This window comes from Globicephala melas, chromosome 7 (genome assembly GCF_963455315.2).
Source record: "Globicephala melas chromosome 7, mGloMel1.2, whole genome shotgun sequence".
NCBI lineage: Eukaryota > Metazoa > Chordata > Mammalia > Artiodactyla > Delphinidae > Globicephala > Globicephala melas.
The window spans coordinates 18472601-18494592 of NC_083320.1; the positions used below are offsets into that span (position 1 = coordinate 18472601).

The 21992-nt window shown below is 50.2% G+C and overlaps 3 protein-coding genes across 7 annotated transcripts; 1 reads left to right on the forward strand and 2 right to left on the reverse strand.

Moving 5' to 3' along the window:
• Positions 1–715: 715 nt before the first annotated feature.
• Positions 716–4690, reverse strand: STK16 (serine/threonine kinase 16). Of its 3 annotated transcripts, none has more exons than XM_070045894.1 (8): positions 4385–4690; positions 3832–4021; positions 2804–3023; positions 2420–2553; positions 2083–2203; positions 1862–1957; positions 1334–1455; positions 716–1218 (listed from the first exon to the last, which is right to left on the reverse strand). In XM_070045894.1, exons 2-8 carry the CDS (start codon positions 3915–3917, stop codon positions 1080–1082), a joined length of 918 nt encoding a protein of 305 aa, XP_069901995.1. In that variant the 5' UTR covers positions 3918–4021; positions 4385–4690; the 3' UTR covers positions 716–1079. The 3 variants fall into 3 exon arrangements, with proteins under 3 accessions (XP_069901995.1, XP_060157794.1, XP_030699903.1); XM_060301811.2 differs by lacking the exon at positions 4385–4690 and adding an exon at positions 4316–4375; XM_030844043.3 differs by lacking the exon at positions 1862–1957 and having other exon boundaries at positions 717–1218; positions 4385–4687.
• GLB1L (galactosidase beta 1 like) lies at positions 4271–21116 on the forward strand. 3 transcript variants are annotated; one of them, XM_030843331.2, is made up of 18 exons: positions 4271–4679; positions 6036–6174; positions 6351–6517; positions 6773–6923; positions 7412–7472; positions 11248–11342; positions 11441–11615; positions 11704–11762; positions 11866–11987; positions 12097–12137; positions 12335–12453; positions 12773–12847; positions 12967–13056; positions 13182–13295; positions 13584–13715; positions 14408–14623; positions 14788–16100; positions 16201–21116. In XM_030843331.2, exons 2-17 carry the CDS (start codon positions 6106–6108, stop codon positions 15049–15051), a joined length of 1950 nt encoding a protein of 649 aa, XP_030699191.2. In that variant the 5' UTR covers positions 4271–4679; positions 6036–6105; the 3' UTR covers positions 15052–16100; positions 16201–21116. The 3 variants fall into 3 exon arrangements, with proteins under 3 accessions (XP_030699191.2, XP_060157793.1, XP_030699115.2); XM_060301810.2 differs by having other exon boundaries at positions 4272–4679; positions 6009–6174; XM_030843255.3 differs by having other exon boundaries at positions 4272–4679; positions 6048–6174.
• Positions 12470–21915, reverse strand: ANKZF1 (ankyrin repeat and zinc finger peptidyl tRNA hydrolase 1). The gene is given in 16 exon segments (XM_030844673.2): positions 12470–15488; positions 15716–15801; positions 15931–16074; positions 16206–16256; positions 16258–16355; positions 16461–16592; positions 16595–16891; positions 17570–17716; positions 17909–17998; positions 18001–18136; positions 18748–18895; positions 18989–19101; positions 19703–19896; positions 20020–20122; positions 20345–20457; positions 21365–21915. Coding segments are annotated over 16 exon segments (2124 nt in total). The 5' UTR covers positions 21513–21915; the 3' UTR covers positions 12470–15364.
• Between the last annotated feature and the right edge of the window lie 77 nt (positions 21916–21992).

Genomic DNA, 21992 nt, shown 5'->3' on the forward strand with positions numbered 1-21992 from the left:
TTGGGGGTGGGCACAGTGCGGGGAAGAAGCTTCAATCTCAGGAGCAGGAGATGCGAACCCTGCCCTTGCCTCCCCTCCCTGGTGATTCAGGAACACAGTGCCCTTCCCAGGGGAACAGCTTTCAAGCCCAGCAAGGGCAGGGCCCCTGTTTACTCAGCAGAGTAAGCAGGAAGTGGCAGCTGGATACTGCCACACCACACTGGCCTCATTAATCATTAACCATGTGTGAACTAGAACCATCTGGGAGAGATTCTGGGCCAAAATGGCTGCCACCTCCACTCCCCTTGCTCCCAGGCAGAGGCTAGAGACCAGTTACGTAGCTGTCCCAAAGACTCCTCAGGTGTCTCCACCCAGAAGCCGTTGCCTGGAAAACCAGCCGGGCTGCTCTGACTAAGCTACCCAGCCCTGGGAATGAAGAAATGAAAGTACGAATTGAGGGTGCTTAAGGCGGCCCTGGTCACAGTTCTTGGCATAGAAGCCAGCTCAAACCAGAGCATCTTGAAGTTTCTGAATAAGACAAGCTAGGAGAAGTATTGCCCACCACCAACCAGCCAGATCTAAGGTAGGCACACCTGCCTACGTACGTGGAATGATGAACTCACGCCATTCTTGATGCTACGCCAGTTCCTCTTCTCTCCAGGCTCTCCCTTGGAAATGGCAACCAGACTTTCGGCCCCCTGCACCTCTTCTCTCACTCCAGGCACAATGAAACTAAGATCACACCAAGCTACTTTCACTTTATTCTTCTATTCATACATTTTCCTGCTCCCAGATTTGGAGGCAGATCATGATGTAAGCTCAGCAGTCCTGCTCAGAGCCTTTACCAGAGTCTATCAGTTCCCCTTTCCCCATTCCCCACCCTCACCCACCACTACCCAGTCAGGCCCCCAGTCCAGTTGTTGCTCTTGGGCGTAAGGGAGCAGAATCAGAGACAGAAGACTGAGCTGACTGTCCCCACCCGCCAGCTGCCCCCAACTACAAGAAAGCTGTCCTGGTTAGAAGGGATGGAGATTCTACTAAGGGGTGGGAGCTTCTTCCCAAGGCACAGGGCCACCTTCTCAACATGGCCACTGGTTTGTTCAGATTTGGGTAGTGTGCTGGCTCTGAGCTGGGGGCTGCAGTGCCTCCAACTGACTCAGGAGGAAAGGAACATGAGGGCGCTGCTGCGGGTCCACAGTCATCATTAAGGTTAGCAGTTGCCGCAAGGCTGAAGAATGCCTGTAGAAGGAGGAGGGCAGGGTGATGAGGGCAGCCATCCCCTGTGCTACAGCTCCAGCCCCGCAAACGGCTGGGAGGAGTCTGAACTGCTTTTGCTGCCCCCTTCATTGCTCACCTGGGGCTCTGCGGGATGCTTAGTTGGTTCTGCACAGCAAGGGCCACACTGTCACCCTTCTGGAACACCATGTCATAAGGGCCTTCCCCAAACATCATGGCATATAGCACACAGCCTAGGGACTAAGCATAACTTGGTTATTCCTTGGAAGGGGACCAGTGTAGATGATATCGCTCCCCTTAATTCTGTAGTGAAAGGAAACTACAATATGCGGACTTCAGTCACATGACACCACCAGGGCCCAGAGAAACTGCGAGTTAGCTGGAGGCCTCTGCACCCTGTGCTTGGACACTGCCTTCAGCCCTGACAGTTAGCTGTACTCACCCTGTTCAAAGGGCAGGATTATACCACTTCCTGAGCAACTGAGTACAGTGTCAGTGACAGTTTCCAGGAAGAGAGTCGAGGGCGGATGAGGACATATGTGGTTCCTGGGGCCCCATGCGCTAGAAACCAAAGACCTGTTCTACTCCACAGTAGGTACAGAGCAGCACTCCTCCCCACCCAGATTCCCACCCACATCCTCCTCACCCAGACATCAGTCCGCTCATCGATGACACAGTGGCTCTGCACGGAAAAGAGCTCCGGGGCCCGGTAGGAGATGGTGCACCGCTGGGCTGCCCAGTCCTGGAACAGTGGCCCCAGAGCTCAAAAGTGGGGCACAGGTCATGGTCATGTGACCAAATTGGGGCACGCACCAGAAGGGGTTGAGGATGGGGAACAGGTAGGCAAAGGAACCTAGAGACTCTTACCTGGAGGGTCAGAGCCTGGCGGGAGCCCTCCACGTGGATGCATGCTTGACTCATGGAACCCAAGTCCATTAAAACTGGCTGCCCCTCATCTCCAAGCAAGATATTGGTGGGTTTCAGGTCCCTGCAGGAAAGTGGAAATGAACCATGAGCGTCCTTGGACAGGAAGGCTGGAATCCTGAGCGCGGGGGGGTGGGGTGGGGGGGTGGGGGTGGGGGGTGGGGGTGGGGCGCAAAAGAATCATGGGGGCTGTTCTTTGGGAGGAGAGCAGAGACCTCTCATTTCTCTTGATGAGGCTCTTCCCTTCTGCCCAGCAGGTACACAGGAGCCTCCCACTGACCTGTGGGCATAACCCTTGGCATGAATAGCCTCCAGTCCTCTGCAGATACTCAGCAGCAGCTGAAGGATTTGCTCTTCAGTCAAGAAGTTGCCTTTGTCCTTCAGCTGTTCTATCTCGTCCCATAGCGTACCTCTCTGCAAAACAAGTTTCCCCACAGTTGATGTTTTTTTAGCCTCTGCTCCTTGAGCCTGAGTCCTTCCCCATGACAAAGCCTATCAACCATCTCACCACACACCCCACAGCCCCATCTGGGTTCCTTAAACCCCAAATCTGAAGTAGTCAAACCAGAACATGTTCTCTGCTTCCCAACGTGCTTGACCGCTCACACAGCCCTTGGCAGGTGGCTCTGTTGCAACCCCCTCCACAGCCAGGAGACTTTCTGACCTTGAAGAAGGGTAGCAGCAGCCAGGCCTCATGTTTAGTGCCTCGCTCCCTCAGACAATAAGCCACAAGGCGAAGGATGTTGGGGTGATGGAAGAGGCGATGCATGTCTGCTTCTCGTTGTGCCTCCTCCCGGTCCTGCTGCTCATGACACAGGATTCGCTTCAGGGCGTAGAACTGTCCATCATGTAACCCCTCCACTAGGTCCACATAGCTGAACCCACTGTGGGCCAAAGGGGTCAGTGAAGGACCACGGTCATTTCCCACACTGCTTGGACCCAGAGGAATTCCCTGGGGAGAAGGGTGGGGCGGGGTGGTGTCTTTCCCATTTAGCAGCAACCCTCCCAAGGTGTGACTCTAAAAAGAAGTCTGAAGATTATTATACTTTGAGCTCAAGACCAGGGACAGAGTCACCTTTTAGGTGCTATGATCTTTTTTTTTTTTTTTTTTTTTGCGGTACGCAGGCCTCTCACTGTTGTGGCCTCTCTGTTGAGGAGCACAGGCTCCGGATGCACAGGCTCAGCGGCCATGGCTCACGGGCCTAGCCGCTCCATGGCATGTGGGATCTTCCCGGACCGGGGCACAAACCCGTGTCCCCTGCATCGGCAGGCGGACTCTCAACCACTGCGCCACCAGGGAAGCCCCTAGGTGCTATGATCTTAATGCAGGGCTCTGCACATGACAGATGCTCCATAAATATTAAATAAATAACAGTCACCATTTATCAAGTGCTATGAACCAGGCCATAGGGGAGACATTTGATATGCAGTGTCTGGTTTAGTCCTCACAGCCCTACAAGTAAAGCATAATTAGCTCCAAAAGGCAGATGAAACTATGGCTTATCAAGGCCATACATGGTGAATCTAGGAAGCCTGGCTCCACAATCCACTTTCTTGACCACCACAGTAGCTGGGCTCTGTCAGGTGAATCAGAGGCTAGGCATAAAACTTTTGTGCCCCTATCATGTGCAGACTGCTGTCCTTCAAACACCATAACCCTAGGGACTAGTCAAATGATTTCCAAACACTCACCCCTCCCCCAGTTTCTGGATGAAGAGGTAGCGCTTATTGTCAATGATGACAGTTCCCCGAGAGCAGACACAAAGCGCGTGGCCCATAGTGTCTCAGTCATCCTCCTCAAGGACGGTCTGGGGCTGCCAAAGGGTTCGTCCAGGTTGAGGGGTCTCTTTCAGGCAAGTCGCTGGGGGTCCAGCGGATCATGCTGGAAGGAAAAGAACGGCAGGGTCGCTGGCCGGGCACAATCCAGAAAACCCCTAAAGTGGCAACATGGAGCGCTCAGGGCCACATCTCGGAACCTAGAAAAAACGGGCCCTGGCAACGCCGGCTCCAAGAAGGCTGGGGTCAGGTGCCTAAAAGCCTCAGGTCCCGCGGCGACTCCCAGGCCACTTTCTCCAACCCCCGCCCACCTTTAGGCGGCTCCCACTCCCACGCCCGTTGGGCTGCAAAGGCAGGTCATGGGGGGGTTCCGGGGGGGAGGTGCGAGGCCCGGACCCACCACTTGCAGAGCCCACCCCAGTCTCGGCGCGCTGAGCCCAGGGCGGGCCAGCCTGGACTCCCAACTCACCTGGCTTCGGCTGGAGGGAAGCGCCAGACACCGGAAACAGCGGTGACGTCATCAGCCCGCGCCTGTGTAACGGCCCGTAGTATGCTAGCAACCTCTGGGCACCCAGACGATGTGGGGGCGTGGAGTTGAGAGGCCCGGTGCTGGCTAGGCCTGCGGGAGGACGGGTCCCAGGACCCGAGTGAGGGTTCCACACCTGGCCTTCAGTACGGGTCAAGACGCAGGCACCTACGCCAAAGGGGAGCAAAGCCGGCCTCGGCCTGAGGGCCCCCAGGACCTCCATCTCCCAATGCCAGAGGTAGGAGGCGTCATATCTCCCGCGCACTGGGCAGCCAGCTACGGTCCAGCCCGAGGTGGATGCTGAGAGGGGCGGGTGCTGGCGGCCTGGACCCCTGGAGCTCTGATCAGTACAACCTTGAGGGCTCTGGCCTGTATCCCATTACCGTAGTCTCAGTGGTTAAGAGCTCAGGCTCTTGAACCAGTCTAGGGTCTGAATCCTGTCTTAATAGCCTATTAGCTGTGTGACCTGAACAAGTTACTTAACCTCTGGGAGGCTCACTTTCCTTCACTGTAAAATAGGTATAATAGTACCTAAGGTTAAGTGCATGAACTGTGAGGCCAGACTGCCTTGTTTAAATCCCAGCTCTACTAAACTAGTTGTGTGGCATTGAACAGGCTACTTAATATTTGTATCCTTCAATCTCCTCATCAGTAAAATGGAAATAATAATCATCTGCCTCATAGAGTTGTTTGGAGGTTAAATGAGAGGTAAAGTGCTTAGCACAGTATTTGACACATAGCTCTCAGCAGTGTCAATAAGCAGAAATTAATAATAATAATAATATTATCCTGGTCCTCACATCCCAGGCTTGGGACTGTGAAGGCAGGTGTAATGGAAATTCACAAATTCCCAAGCCTTGGAACCAGGCAGTTGTCCTCGACCTCTCTTGCCTAAGCAGGCAGGGATAAATTGGAAAGAGGTGCACATCCAAAGAAAATAGGATGGCCTAGATGTTCTCTTTTGTTGAAGCAGCAAAGGACTCTCCAGGAAAAAGATCCCTCTTGTAATCTGGTCCCCCCCCCACCCCCTTTCCTCTGGTTTCCCTTGGTTCTGAACCTGTTTCTGACATTCATCTAGATTTAACCTGCTATGTGCCAGGCCCTGTGATAGAAGCAGAGGATTCAGGTTGGATGAGATTCTCCCCACCCTCAGGGGGCTCAGTGTAGTAGAGCACTGCTTCTCAATCTTTATTTGGCTGCGCTGGTCTTAGTTGCGGCATGTGGGCTCCTAGTTGTGGCATCTGGGCTCTTAGTTGTGGCATGTGGGATCTAGTGCATTGGGAGTACAGAGTCTTACCCACTGGACCACCAGGGAAATCCCTGCTTCTCAATCTTGAGTTTGCTTAGGAGCACCTGGAAAACTTGTCAAAATACAAAATCTGATTCTATAGGTTTGAGGTAGGATCTGAGACTCTGCATTTCTAACAAGCTCCCAGGTGATGCTGGTGAAGCTGGCTCATGAACTGCACTTTGAGTAGCAAGATGTAGAGGATTTTACAAACTAGTAGAGTCGTGGGTAGCTGCAGGCTGTAGACAAAGTCCAGACTAATTCGCCTGGCAACTTCAGGTGGTCTCCGCCCACTTGCTCGCTGAGGTTCCCTCCCAGGAATCCGCCACGTGACGGTCGGACCACCGTCTCTGACTAGAAGAGCCCCGAAAGCGCCATGGCTCCCCAGAAGCTGCTCTGCCTTCCCTCCCTGCTGCTGCTACTCCTGACGCGGCTGCTGCCCCAGGTAGGATGAGTATCAAACCACCCGGCTGGGTGCGGGGAGACGGGATCAGATATGGCGGAGGAGAGAACGAAAGTGAAAACAACAGAATACTGGGAAGGGCTAGTTCCATCTCTGCTCTTGGCAGACGCTGACCCCCGACTCCAGACCACTGCTGAGCACCGTCTCTCCCCTTGCAGGCAGACACTCGGTCGTTTGTAGTGGATCGGGATCATGACAGATTCCTCCTGAACGGGGCCCCGTTCCGCTACGTGTCTGGCAGCCTGCACTACTTTCGGGTACCACGGGTGCTTTGGGCAGACCGGCTTTTCAAGATGCGAATGAGTGGCCTCAACGCCGTACAGTTGTAAGAAGTGCTCCCGAGAGTCATGGAAGGGTGGGATTTACTCTTCCTACCACCCCCTTAAGAAGGGGATCAGGACAGGAAGACTGGCTGTGTATGAGAGAGGTTCTAGCTCCAGGGCCTCCCAGCCAAGGGTGGGAAAGGGTGGGCCAGGACCTCCTTCCAACAGCTTCCTGGAGATTCCCTGCAAGGCCTGAGCCCATAGGCCTCCGCGGCATCTCCCTGCCTTGGGCCCTTGTTAACCTCTTCCTTTCTCAGTTATGTGCCCTGGAACTACCACGAGCCAGAGCCTGGGGTCTATAACTTTAATGCCAGCCGTGACCTCTTTGCATTTCTGAAAGAGGCAACTTTAGCAAACCTGTTGGTCATACTGAGACCAGGACCTTACATCTGTGCAGAGTGGGAGATGGTGAGTTAGTGGGAGAATGAATAGAAGCAAAGCCTCCCAAGTGCAGTTCCCAGACTACTCGCATCTGCCCCCACTCTAGGGTCACTTCCATCACTATACTCAACTTCCTCCCTTCTTACCTCCCTTACTCCACTCCCAGACAACAAAGCCCAGTCACTTTTTTTTTTTTGGCTGCCTTGGGGCTTTGTTGCTGCACGGGCTTTCTCTAGTTGCAGTGAGCGGGGCTACTTTTCTTTGTGGTGTGTGGGCTTCTCATTGCAATGGCTTCTCTTGTTGTGGAGCACGGGCTCTAGGCGCGCAGGCTTCAGTGGTTGTGGCATGCGGGCTCAGTAGTTGTGGTGCTCGGGCTTAGTTGCTCTGCAGCATGTGGGATCTTCACGGACCAGGGCTCAAACCCATGTCACCTGCATTGGCAGGCAGATTCTTAACCACTGCGCCACCAGGGAAGTCCCCCACTCACTTCTCTGTTGTCTTTATGTTTGTCTCAGGGGGGTCTCCCAGCCTGGTTGCTTCGAAAACCTAAAATTCGTCTGAGAACTTCAGATCCAGGTGAGTTGAGAAAAAAAGACTTGACACAGAAAAAAAGCGAAGGACAACAACAAAATGGGTCATTTGAGTGCCCAAAACGGAGATCATTCATTCAAATATTTAGTGTTTTCATCATGCCCAGCAGAATGCTAGGAACTGGGGGACCAGACAGACCCAGTCTGGAAGAAACATTAATTTAAAAAAACCCCAAACTTATAAGATTATTTAAAAATACTACACAAGAAAATAGACAAGGAGTTGAGATAGTGAATAACAGGGCCTCTTTTAGGTAGGAAGGCCAGAAAAGGCTTTCCTGAGAAGATGACATTTCAGTTACTCTAGGAAAGGGAAAACACCGGTCATATGAAGAGTGAGGTGAGAACGACCAGGTAGAAGGAATGATGTATTTTTTTTAATTAATTAATTCATTTATTTTTGGCCGCGCCTCAGGGCTTGTAGGATCTTAGTTCCCAGACCAGGGATTGAATGGCCCTCGGCAGTGAAAGTGCGAAGTCCTAACCACTGGACCGCCAGGGAGTTCCCGGATATGGTATCTTTTAAGGCCCAGAGATAGAAAAGATCATGGCATGGTTGAGGCCAGCATGGCTGGAGCACAGTGGGTGAGGGAGAGTAGTATGACAAGAAGTTGTAGATAGATAGGGACTGTTAATGCAGGATCTTACAGGCCACTGTAAGGAGTTTGCATTTTATTATAAGCACAGTAGAAAGTCATTGAAAGAGTTTAACCAGAATTATCTGATTTGTTTTTAGATTACGTTAGCCTGGATGTGGAAAATGGATTGAGGGGAGCAAGGGTCGAGGTGGAGAAACTTAACTGGGGGACTATGATTGTAGCTGAGGAGAGAGATGATGACTCCTGGACTGTGATAGTGGTGGAAATAGAAAGAAGAGAGCAGGACTGAGCTATAGGTTGGAGATAAAAGTCACCAGGACTCTATTGACAGATTTTGATGAGAGGGGGAGGGGTGGGGCCAGTGTGGGTAGGATGAGGAAAGAAAGGAATCAAGTTTCTGGCCAGTCAAGATGGTGGTGCCATTTACTGACTTAGGGACGACAGAGAAGACAAGGGGTGGCAAAAGAGCAACTTTAGGGGAAGAAACAATGGTTCTGTTCTGGTCATGTTAAATTTTTATCACTCAAGGGAGGATATTAAGTAAGCAATAGGATGTGTGAATGTGGAGCTTAGGAGTAGGTCTGAGCTAGAGGTATAAATTTGGGAGTCATCGGTGTAAGGATGGCATTTAAATCCATGCGTACTGAGACATCACCTAGGGAAAGAGCATGAAAAAGAAAAGATGAGATGCCCAATATTTCAAGGCGTTCGGATTTCATTTCAGGTGCAAGTAGGAAGTCATTAGAGCAGGGAATAATTCTATCTGCTTTACACCTTTTAAAAAGTTTACTGTTTTAAAAAGGTCAAAATTCCTTATATCTGCTGGGGACTCTCCAGGTGCTGTTTCACTTCTTAGGGTGCTGGAGAGCTTTATGCCACTTATAGCATTTCTGAAACTCAACTGACTATGAAATACATTTAAAATGATAAAGTATTGATGGAAAAGCAACATGCAGTCTGTTTTTCTCAAGAAAACCAGTGACCTCTTCATTGCTGAATCCATGGTGATGTCTCAGATCTTATCCCCCTGGACCAGTCAGCAGCATTCAGCCCAGTTGATCACTTTGTCCTGTGAAATACTCTTCTCACCGTTTCCATGATACCACACTTATTTGGTCCCTGCCCCTCCCCCTACAATCGTTCCGACCACTCCTTCTCAGTCTCTTACTGATCCTTCTCCATTTCCCTTTCCACTAAATGCTGGGGTGTGTCAGGGCTCAGTCCTTGGACACTTCTCTTTTCCATATATATTTACTTCCTTTATGATCTCATTCATTTGCGTGGCTTTAAATTCCATCTGATAGCTAATGATTCTGAAATATATATCTCCAGTCAGGACCTTCCCTTGGCTTCCAAAACCATATATCCAACTGCCTACTTGACTTCTGCATTTGGAGGTCTAAAAGGCACACTGATACAACTAAGTTCCCTCCAAACCAGCTATTCATACACTCTCCCTGTCTCAGTTAATGGCAAGTCCATTTTCCAATTCATGGGGCTAAACACTGTGGTGGAATTTTTCACACCTGTCTTTCTCTCAGGCCCCTCATTCAGTCCGTCAGAAAATCCTGTCAGCTTCACCCTCAAAATATATTGAATTCAATTACTTTTCATTGCCACCACCCTGGTCCAAACCACCTCTCTCAGCTGGATTACTTTAATACCTTCCTAACTGGTTTCCCTTCTTTGCCCCTCCCCCATGTAGTCTATTCTTAATTCAGCAGTCAGTGTGATCCTCTTAAAATATAAGTTTAAATATATATTTTAGATCATGTCATTTCTCTGTCTAAACCTCTCCAACAGGTTCTCAACTCATTCAGAATACGAACCATGGATTCCTTAAAATGGCCTATTAGGTCCTACCTAATTGGCCCAGTCACCTCCCTGACATCCACTCTTCTCCCCATTGTTCATGCTGGCTTCTCTGCTGTTCCTGTCTTGAGGCCTTTGCACGTGGTACTGCCTCTATCTTCCTGCAGAATGACCTCGCTGACGCCTTCCCTGGGCCACCCTCTAAAATTTAAACTCCCTTCACCCCACCATTTTATATCCTCCTTCCCTGCTTAATTTTTTCTCCTTGACATTAACACACTACATATTTTACCTGATTATTTAATTCACTGCCTCCCTCACTGGAAAGGAAATTCCACAAGGACAGAGATCTTTGTCCATTTTGTTCCCTTCTGTATCCCTAACACCTAGAACACTGCTTAGTGCATAGTGAGCACCCATAAATACCTGTTGAGTGAGAGTTAATGTATGCTTGGATTAAAGGAGGCAAAACCACCTGGGCCTCCTTTATACAGAACACAAAATGTAAAGGAATTAAATGTTTTAAGAATATAAAAATACCCTCTAAAATATCTTTCGTTGACTCCACCTTTGAGAGTCCGCTATCTGCTAAGCATTGTCCTCAATGACAGGGATGCAGCAAATGAACCTGACAGACAAGGTTCCTGCTCACTAGTGGGGGAGACCAACGGGAAACAATTACAGAAATAAATGCTTAATTATAATTTGTTAAGCACTCGAAAGGGAAGTATGAGGTGATGTGAGAGTGTGTAACAGGGGGATCTACCCTCATCTAGGATACCAGAGGTTTCCTTGGGGAAGTGAAATTTAAGACCTGAAGCCTGAGTTGGAGTTGCTTAGGTAAGGAGGCAGAGGTCATGCATGAGTCTTCTGAGGGTGAGTCAACAGAAATCACCAATAGGAGTTGAGAATTTAAGGCATGATACCTAATATCATCTTTCATTTGATGACTTAAATCTCCTGGACTGTCAGTTACATCAGGGTGCAGGTCAGACATTCTACACTTTTGTAAACTCCCATGCTACTTCACAGCAATCTCAAGTATATATGATTACATAATAACAGCTCCATTTGATGTTTTAACATTTTTCTTACATTTAAAAAATGAATTTACAAGAAATACTGCTTTGTTTCCTATGCTCAAATTTCATTGCCATGCAACTATACAAGTGCTTAGGGTTCAGAGGTTCTCCTGACAAGTCACTGCTTCCCAGACACAGCTGTGGACAAGTGGGATGCAAAGTGCAGCCCAGAGTTCAGGTAGCACTGAAGTTGCTAGCACTGAGGCTAGGGGTGGGGGCTGCAGAGGTGGTGGTGCCCTGATGAACAGAGCACTGCCCCTTCCTTTAGACTTCCTTGCCGCAGTGGACTCCTGGTTCAAGGTCTTGCTGCCCAAGATACATCCATGGCTCTACCACAATGGGGGCAACATCATTAGCATTCAGGTACAAGTGGAAAGTTGACTGGGCTAGGGGAAGGAGGTGCCGGTGTCCTTAATTTCTCCACCTCATAGCTGACCTCCACTTTTCCTTTCCCCTGGCAGGTGGAGAATGAATACGGTAGCTACGGGGCCTGCGACATGAGCTACATGAGACACCTGGCTGGGCTCTTCCGTGCACTGCTTGGAGACAAGATCTTGCTCTTCACCACAGATGGCCCTGAAGGCCTCAAATGTGGCTCCCTCCAGGGACTCTATACCACTATAGATTTTGGCCCAGGTCTCCTGGGCAAGGGTTCGGAGTGAAGTCTGGGGAAGGGGCACCTGTTCCATGTTGCTCATCTTTCACCTTTGCCTCCTTTCTGCAGCTGACAACATGACCAAAATCTTTGCCCTACTTCGGAAGTATGAACCCCGTGGGCCATTGGTGAGGAGCCAGAGGGGAGGGCAATCAAAGCAGGTGTCAGCGTGGGAAATGGGTTGGGCTCGGTTCCCATCTGGCTCACAGCTCCTTTCACTTCATGCTGTAGGTGAACTCTGAGTACTACACAGGCTGGCTGGATTACTGGGGCCAGAATCACTCCACACGCTCCGTACCAGCTGTAACCAAAGGACTAGAGAACATGCTGAAGTTGGGAGCCAGTGTGAACATGTAACTGGAGACGCCGGGGCCAGCATGACTCTGTAACTGGGTGCTGGGGATGAAGGTTAAGATTCAGTGGGTCAGCTTTTACCTTTCCCCCTGCTCTCCCCCACTTTAGGTACATGTTCCATGGAGGTACCAACTTTGGATACTGGAATGGTGAGTCCAGATGGTCCCTGGGGTGGCAGCAGGGAGGCAGCAAGGAATTAGAATCTGCGGGCTGCACGGATTAGGATGCTAGAAGCTGGATATGGCCACTGCTGCCCCTGCTGATAGCAAAATTCTCTGCATGCATTTCTTTGCTTAGTGCCTATCACCTGAAAGATATATTGAATTAATTAAATTGGTTTGACCAGGTGCTGATGAGAAGGGACGCTTTCTTCCAATTACTACCAGCTACGACTACGATGCACCCATATCTGAAGCAGGGGACCCCACACCTAAGCTTTTTGCTATTCGAAATGTCATCAGCAAGGTGCCCCACCACTTCATTAAGCACCGAAAGCTTTTATTAATTTGGGGGGAGGGAGTACCCAAATTGTTTGTAAAGGGATCCCATAAATCAGTGGTTGTTGTCTGGGCCAGAGAGCCCTCTGAGCACCCTATGGCAGCATTTCTCACCCACCCAAATGGGATTCCCTGGGGAGATACACACAAATATATGTGAAATTACAGAACCTTCATGACCCCTGAAGCCCTTCCCTGGACCCCCAGTTAAGAACCCTGCACTAGGGTCTTGGAATAGGGGTTCTTTGTGTGGTTTTCCTATGGTTCCTGAGAGAATTTGGTCTCAGTTCCAGGAAGTTCCCTTGGGACCTTTACCTCCCCCCAGCCCCAAGATGAAGCTTGGACCTTTGAGCCTACACCTGGTAAGCTTCTCTCCATTACTCTCTAATTCTACCCCTTTATTCTCTAAATAGCCCAGCCTGTCCTACCCTCTATTCTGAAAGTTCCCTCATATTCTGATACTTTCCCCTTATTCTAACAGGATGGGAATTTGCTGGCTTTCCTAGACTTCCTATGTCCCCAAGGGCCCATCCATTCAATCCTGCCAATGACCTTTGAGGCTGTCAACCAGGTAAAGCATAATCCCCCATCTGGTGGTTATGGCAACAGCTATACCGGGTGTTCCCTCAGCTATGCATCTTCCCCACAGTATCCTTTCTTATCTCTCAGCTTATAAACTTATTCTTACACACCCAGGACCATGGGTATATGTTGTACCGGACCTATCTGATCCATACTGTTTCTGAGCCAGCACAATTCTGGGTGCCAAACAATGGAGTCCATGACCGTGCCTACGTGATGGTGGATGGGGTGAGAACCTAATACCAGGCTATCTCTGAGCCCATTTCCTCTCCTCCCCAGCACACTTTAGTCTTAAATTTCCCATATCTACCTTTTCCCACTGCCTGCTCACATTTGAGGGGATAAGCTGGGATGAGGAAGAGTTTGACTAAGGATAAGGTTCCATTATGAATGGATAAGTGACAGAAGGGCTACATTCTCTTTGCCCTCTAAATCAGTGTCCTTATGTGGCTTCCTGTGTGGTGGCCACAGGCTAGATGCTGAGCTCCTCCCTTTCACAGATACTCTTATCCACAGGTGTTTCAGGGTGTTTTGGAACGAAACATGAAACACAACCTATTTTTGACGGGCAAAAAGGGGGCCAAACTGGATGTCTTGCTGGAGAACATGGGGAGGCTCAGTTTCGGGTCTAACAGCAGTGACTTCAAGGTGAGCTAGCTATGCCCACTCCCTTGCCCCCATACTCTTTCTTTTTTAATTTCATTTTTTAAATTATTTATTTACTTATTTGGCTGCGCCAGGCCTTACGTGCTGCACGTGGGATCTTTGTTGCAGCACATGGCATCTTTTTTAGTTGCAGCATGCAGAATCTTTAGTTGTGGCATGCAGGATCCAGTTCCCTGACCAGGGATTGAACCCAGGCCCCCTGCATTGGGAGCGCAGTGTCTTAACCACTGGACCACCAGGGAATTCCCACCCCCCAATATTCTTATTGACCGAACACCCTTGGAAAGATAGGGGCCTAATAGAAGATAAACAAGAGCTATGTCCTGGGCTTCCCTGGTGGCGCAGTGGTTGAGAGTCTGCCTGCCAATGCAGGGGACGTGGGTTTGTGCCCTGGTCCGGAAAGATCCCACATGCAGTGGAGCAGCTGGGCCCGTGAGCCATGGCCGCTGAGCCTGCGCGTCCGGAGCCTGTGCTCTGCAACGGGAGAGGCCACAACAGTGAGAGGCCCGTGTACCATAAAAAAAAAAAAAAAGTTATGTCCTTAGGGCTTAGGCAGCAAAGTAGCAGCTTGTGGGGATCTGGACATGGCCACTAGTTGCATCCCAGGGCTTGAGTAGGGATAGTTTGGCCTTAGAACTTAGAGAATGATGAATTTTCATTTGCCTTCTTCACAGGGCCTATTGGAGCCACCAATTCTGGGGCAAACGGTCCTTACCCAGTGGCTGATGTTCCCTCTGAAAGTTGATAATCTTGTAAAGTGGCGGTTTCCCAACGAGTTGCTGAAAAGCTCACATCCTCAAACTCCCTCTGGCCCCACCTTCTACTCTACAACCTTCCCAATTTTAGACTCAGGCGGGGACACATTTCTCTTTCTACCTGGATGGACCAAGGTATTGCTGACAGTGAGGGTGGGGCTGGGGAGTAGGGTGGTAAGAGAGGAAAATCTTGGAAGGAGGGAGAGCAGAAATTATTTCTCTGATTAGAAACCCCAAAGGGGACAATTCTACCCCTTTGAGAGCTGATCCTTTATATTCCTCTCCTTCCTCCTCCCCAGGGCCAAGTCTGGATCAATGGGTTTAACCTGGGCCGCTACTGGACAAAGAGGGGGCCACAACAGACCCTCTACGTGCCAAGACCCCTGCTGTTTCCTAGGGGAGCCCTCAACAAAATCACGTTGCTGGAGCTAGAAAATGTGCCTCTTCGGCCCCAAATCCAATTCCTGGATAGGCCTATCCTCAATGCCACTGTGCATAAGACACACATCTGTTCCCTCTCAGCTGAAAGTGCCTCTGAACCAATGGAGTTAAGTGGGCACTGAAAGAAAGGTAACCCTTGGACCTGGGACATGTAGTGGGCAGGATCCCTTGGTGCTAGTCATGGTGACCGTAAGGAAACAAAGGCCACAGGTCTGAATGTAAGTACAAGTGCAGTTTCCTTGCCAAACTTCATTGTGATTAAAATTCAAGAGCCAGTACCAGCTCCACACACCTCTATGGCCCTGGTTCCTGAATGTCCCTCACCTCAATCTTCCAAATACTCTCTGGTTTCGTGGGGAAGAAGAAACCAGAGGGGGCCAGTGTGTATGTGCCCTCTCAGAGCCTAGAGTTGGCCCCAGGTGGAGCTGTAAGAGATCAGGAAGAGGGCTTCCCAGCCCGACAGCGATGATCCTGGAGGCAGCGTGTGGAGAGGAAAGAAGTCAAAGTAGTGAAAGGGAATATGAGGCCTTGGAGGGATGTCCCACAGCTCCAGTGGCGTCTGAACAAGAGGAAGAAAAATGGCTGGAGAGGTGTCCCAGAAACTTTCTAATCCAAGCCTTCTCTGTCCCTCCTCCTGCCACTTCTGTTTTTATTCCAAAGGTTCCCAGAGCATCTCAAATCCCCTCAACGGCCTTTCTGAACACTGAGCGGGCACGCATTCTACTTGTCCAGAGTGGCCTCTAACTCATCACAACCTACCCACTCACGCCCACCCCCTCTACGTACCGAACACTGATGATGGCAGGGTCAGGGACCTGAGGGGTAGGGGCTCCCAAACGGGCAGCTAGTCGGTGCTCTGCAGCCAGAGCTCCCTGAGGGGAAGAGAAGTTGTGTTAAGGACAAGGCCCCAGTGGTGGAGAGGGTACCCAAGAAGTGACACTGCACACCGGATCAGACCTCTAAGGAAGTGTTGCTGGGGAGGAAAGAACCTCCAGCCTCGCCTTCTCTCAGTCGCTGAGGGCAGCAAATCTCCGCTGCTCTCCTTGCTCCCACTGCTGCTCCTGCCGGTGCCGCCGGGCTGCCTTCCGCTCCCTTTTCCGAATGGCCTGCCGCGCCTCCATTTCTGCTGTCAGTGGCCCTGGCACCTGGAGGATTTCCAGGAAGGTATAAGGTAAGACCTATACAAACTATCCTTGGTAAAACTGCAAGAAAATAGAAAAGACCTAGCCAGGATCTCTGATGCCTTCCCACTCTGCTGCTTCCTCTTCCAGCTGACCTGAGCTTTGCTGTAATCATAAGCATCTGGATTCTTCTCCATGAAGCTCCGGGAACTCATCACGTGTTGATTTGTCAGCTGCAACCGTGTACGGTGGCCGGGTCCGGGAGTCCCTAGGTGCGAAAACCCAAAAAATGAGTTCAACATCACCTGCCTCCGGCTCCTCCCAACATCACCCAAGCAGACCAGGGGAAACACTGCCAAGTAGCTGGTGCCAAGATCATCGTCAGGAGGGGCCGGCACGAGGGCCCTTACCTACTGAGCCTCTCCCAGCTATGGCGGCTGCGTGCAGGAGGGTGAAGCCACCAGAGCCCAAGGGGGCACTGAGCAGAGACAGAACTCCAGGGTCTAGGGGGCTGGCAGCTAGCCGGAGCTTCAGCATCCCCCATCTCCAGCTTGGCAAGCAGCCAAGAGCACATCCCAGAGCTCCGGCTGACCAGGGGACTTGGCCTCATCTGGGGAAGGCCCCAAAGGGGCTGACTCTGAAAAGGCCTCATCTCCTTGAGGTTGCTGGGAAAGAGTCATTTGCGCCCCAGCCTCCAGGTCTTGGTTTCTCTCCCTCTTATTCCTTTTTCTCCTCCTCTGCTTGGGCAATACCTCAAATTCACAAAGATCCAGCAACCCCAGTGTCACCTCTACTAGCTCCAACTCTACCTGGGAGCCATCCTCTCCCTCTGACTCTGAACCTAGGGAAAAATTTGCTATGTTAGATCCATCTCAGGAATAAGCAGAGGGTAGAAGGTTGTGGGCTGCCCCAGATGCATAAGAATGTACAGAGAGAAAATCCAGATCACTTGAAATAAAAGTGTTTGTATTTTGTCACCCAAGATAAAGTAGCCCATCAAGAGCTGAAGCCATTAGTATCACATGCAGAGATGCGGCTCGCAGCCCAGACAAGCACAGGCCCAGAAGAAGCTATGCAGGGACAAGAGTCCTTGGACATTCCCATGACAGCCTTAGGGTGGTGCACAACAGAGGAAAGCACGAGCAGTGACAGCCGTGCAGGCCAACAGTCTGCAGCGAGGCAAGCAGCCCTTAGCCCAAAACCAGAGCATCCAAGAAGACATAAATTATGTAAGATCCACACAACACACATTCAAGCATCGACTTCATGCTAAGACTTTTCAAAGTACTAGAGAGAACGTCAGTGAACAAAAGAGACGATAGATTTGGAAAAGTCACAAAACGTGTAATTGCTACCACATACCCCACACTATAAACAGACCTGTGTGTGTGTGTGTGTAGTATGTAAGGGTTTACCTATAAATAGGGAAGTGAATAAGTTATGACAGTAGGGGATTTGCCACTGCAGTTCTAGGACAGACCCCGAGAGAGATTTGACAATTGCCAGATGGTGCTCAAACCCTGTTTGGGAGCTTCCGCATTCCGCCCGAGTGCCTCATTTTCATCACTGCGGACCTTTCTTTCTTCCTCAATGGCCTTCCTTCCTCTCATTGTCTTCCAGTTTGTCTGAGGTAAATCCAACCTGACTGTCTCCCGGGGGTGTTCTTCTGCCATAAAACAAAAGATGGTTCTCAAATTTAGCTGAGGAGAAGCCAGCCCAGGTTTCTCTCAATGAAGATGCCATCGGACTGCAGTACGAGGGCTAGAAAATCATCTGGGTGCACAAATGAGAAGCCGAGGCTTGGGCCGGGAGGTTCGGGAAGGTCTAGGGAGTCTGGGGATCTGGACAGAAGGCTCACCGTGGACATGCGAGGTGGTCAGCTTATGGAGCACACGCTGTAGCTCTTGGAAGGTGGGTCTGCGGGTAGCAAGGGGGATATCCCAAAGTCAGGGATCCCACGTTGCAGGGGAGCCTCATGGCCTCCAAAGAACAAGGACCGGCCAGAGCGGGGTGCACGCATCAGTATCGTCCCAGCCTTCTCCAGCACCTTAGCCTAGTCTGGCCCTGCCAGCAGGTCACGAACATCCTAGAGAAGAAAGTAACTCAGCCCTGCATCTCTTCACTTGCGACTTTTAAATCTCCAACCAAAATATGACCCACAGATCATGTGTAGGGAGTGGGAGGCAGAAGATAATGGAGGGGGCTTTCCTGGTGGCACAGTGGTTAAGAATCCACTTGCCAATGCAGGGGACACGGGTTTGAGCCCTGGTCTGGGAAGATCCCACATGCCGCGGAGCAACTAAGCCCGTGCACCACAACTACTGAGGCTGCACTCTAGAGCCCTCGTGCCACAACTACTGAAGCCCATATGCCTAGAGCCCATGTTCTGAAACGAGAAGCCACTGCAATGAGAAGCCCGCGTACCGCAGCGAAGAGTAGTCCCCACTCGCTGCAACTAGAGAAAGCCCGTGTGCAGCAATGAAGACCCAATGCAGCCAAAAAGAAAGAAAGAAAGAAGATAATGGAGGGAGAATGACAGGACTAAGAATCCTGGGCATTCACCCCATTCTACCTTCATCTACCCAAAAATAACCAAGACGGAGGATACAGGAGCCAGCCTCCCTACTGTGACATTTAATCAGTTGAGAGGGAAAAAGTGTAGATTAGAGGAGCACCAGATCTGGACACTTAACTCACCTTATATAGCATGTCTTCACTGTAGCGCCTCAGGTTGGCTCCAGCAGAGCGGGAAGCTGCACCCCAGGCATCCCAAAGCCCCTGGGCCGTGCCCCACTTGGCCCGCACTGTGTAACAGTAAAAGGTTTTGTGTGTCAACGCTTCTTGTCTGTAGACAGCACAGACTCAGTACTGGAAACCAGCTGGTACTCCCAGGCTACCAGGATCCATTCCATCCTTACCCCATGCAGCACCCTCTCACCCTTGGAAAACAGCACCAGCAAAGTGCCCAGCGGCAGCCATGAGCACCACGCAGTCCCTGGGACCTCCGCTTTTCAGGTTTTGTAGCAGCACTTCTGCTGCTTCTGGGGGCACCTGGATGACGGAGGAGCAGCACGAACATATCTGTGGCACTTACTGACAGCAAGAAATAAGTGCCAATGCTAAGTGCTTCACATGCATCATCTCTTTTAATACAACTTATTTGTCTCCATTTTACAAATAAGAAAATTTGAGGGCTTCCCTGGTGGTTGAGAGTCCGCCTGCCGATGCGGGGGACACGGGTTTGTGCCCCGGTCCGGGAAGATCCCACGTGCCGTGGAGCGGCTGGGCCCGTGAGCCATGGCCGCTGAGCCTGCGCGTCCGGAGCCTGTGCTCCGCAACTGGAGAGGCCACAACAGTGAGAGACCCACGTACCGCAAAAAAAAAAAAGAAAATTTGAGGCTTGTGGAGGTAGTCAAGGTCAAGTGGTAGAACCATAATTCAAACCTAGATTGGTCTATTTCCAAACTTAATTCCATTACACTTGACCCTTCTAAGAGTCAAGCCAGTTCAATCCAAGACTGTGCTGTCAAGTGTGATACCCACCCCCAACAGGAAAGAAGGAAAGAATTGAGACACGGACTGTGCTGAGGGAAAGTCTAGGCTGAGTATACAGAAGGCTGGAGTTGACCACACGACCTGTGCAGGCACTTGCCTGGCGAGGGCCTAGGACACAGCAATAGGCATCAAGAAACTGGCCCTGGGCATTCTGGAAAAGAACCCGATGCGGGTGGAAGCCTCGGGGTCAGTCAGGCTTCTCAAACTCAGCCCTCTCCTCATCCAGTATCTGCAAGTCCTCCTCACTGGCTGAGTCCGAGTCTTCTGATCCTGAGATGCTGGAAAGATCTCCTGAGAACAACATGAGATACGCAAGTTTGGTGCCCCATCTTTGACCTTTCCTCAAGCTCCTAAACTAGGGTCTTTCTCCATCCCCATGACCTATCCGCACACAGGTCTCCCAACAGTCATCACCTGTGGAGCTCTGCTTTTCAAAGTCCAGGGCAGACCGGAGAGGCTTGTCCTTGAGATGCTGCTTTAGGTTAAACCGATGCCAGTCAAGCTTATAATGTTCCCTCTAGCAGGAGGCAAAGAAGGAAGCACAGTGTGGAAGCATGGCCCAGCCTGGCCTTTTATGGTATCCAAGACCTCTAACAGAACTCCAGGAAGTATGACCAGGTAACACTAACTTTCTTAGTTAAAACATGGAACTTTATTCATTAAAGACAAAATGTCTACCTCTCCCCACCCACCATTACACCTTTGCTTCCACCATTTAGCTCTGTACCTGGTCTTTTACCTGTTCCTGGTGGTTCTGGAAGGTCTGGTCACAGGTTGAACGAAACAACTTCTCTGAAATATCCAGAGGACCCTGGAGTGGTTTTCTTTCTGGGCTTATTCTCTCCCCTGAACCTAAATAAGGGGAGGGTAAACAGAGGTAGAAAAGGAGCCCAAATCCACAGTATCTAGGATTACATTCAGTGTCTGATATACAAAGCAGAGGAGGATACAAAAAGAGATGGCACGTCCTTGCCTGCAAGGAATTTACAATCTAGTAATAATGAAGCGAATAGCACAACAATCACCTTATACAATAAATATGCTTCTGAAAAGATGTACGTAAAATAAATATAAATCAAACATTGTATGTAAATTAACCAAAGGGATTGTTTAGAGAAATCCTAGAAAATGATTTCTGGTAAAGTTAAAATTCTTTTTAACTGTGCAAAAGTCACTTCCCAAATGCCACTTTTTTAGCTTATATTTCCAATTACAGTGTGCAGTTTGTTTTTTAAAAAGGTACAAGAGAAACAGCCAAACTAAAGCTGTATGAAACCAAGAGTAAGTTGTTTTATATTCAGCAAGAAGGAATGACTTGATTGGAATAGTTAAATTTGGACTATGTCAAGGAATTTTGAAGTGTTTTTGTAGGCAGTGGTGGTAACGTGATGAGGCATAAACAATGGCAAGAGACTTGTTTGGAGACAATTCAGGAGCCTGTTCTGGAAATCCAGAGATCGAGTGAATTCTTTTTTTTTTTTTGACCAAAATATAGATTTTAATTTTACACGTACAAATGTTGCCTTAAATTCATAACAGTTAAGAAACATATACACAAACTTCAGCTTAAAAGGAAAAGTAAAAAACAAACACTCTGCAGTTGGGGTTTGATAAATTTTATCCAGTAGAAGGAAATGTCAACAAGGGCTCCTAAGCTGGGAAACACCAATAAAAAATGTGTTCCCTGAAGGAGCAATAAGCTCCCTTTAAAAAGTCCTGTCACGTCCCTCACGGGTCCACCCCAAACCTTCCCAGATACCTGGACAGGAAACCTGCAGAGCCTGGGCCAGAGCCTCCCCGGGAGCGTGGCTCACCAGGCGCAGGCCCTGAAGGACCGGAGTATCCGCCTTGAGGTCAAACAGGGAGACCGACACAGAAGCCTGGGCTGCAGCTGGAGTCGGCGACATGGCTGAGCAGAAAGGCGGTTAAGAAACAGAGCTCCCCAAAGCAAGATCCTATGCCGCGTCTCCCGCCAGCATGACTTGGTCTCCCCCACACCGCAAGGCACCACGGCCCTCGCCCTGGTGACAGGGGTTAATACGTGACCCCAGCCCGCTTTCTCACACCACCCAGTCTCGGACCACACAAGAGTGAAATGGGGCGCATTCAGCAACCAAATCCAGTCCAACAGAATTAAAATCACTGAGGTTCATTAACCAACCGCTCCTCATTACCCGTGCGACGACCTCCAGCAGTGACTAAACCGCGTGAACTCGTCCCCGCCCTCAGAAGCTGCCCCAAAGGTCCCGGGGAGCCGAGTGACACGGCCGCCTACAGTTCAAAGCACGGATTTCTGCAAAAAGCACAACAATCTCGTCACTACGGGGCAGCAAAGAGGACAAAAGGCGTCGCCCGCACCTGAACCCCTCCCCACGTAGAGCGCACAA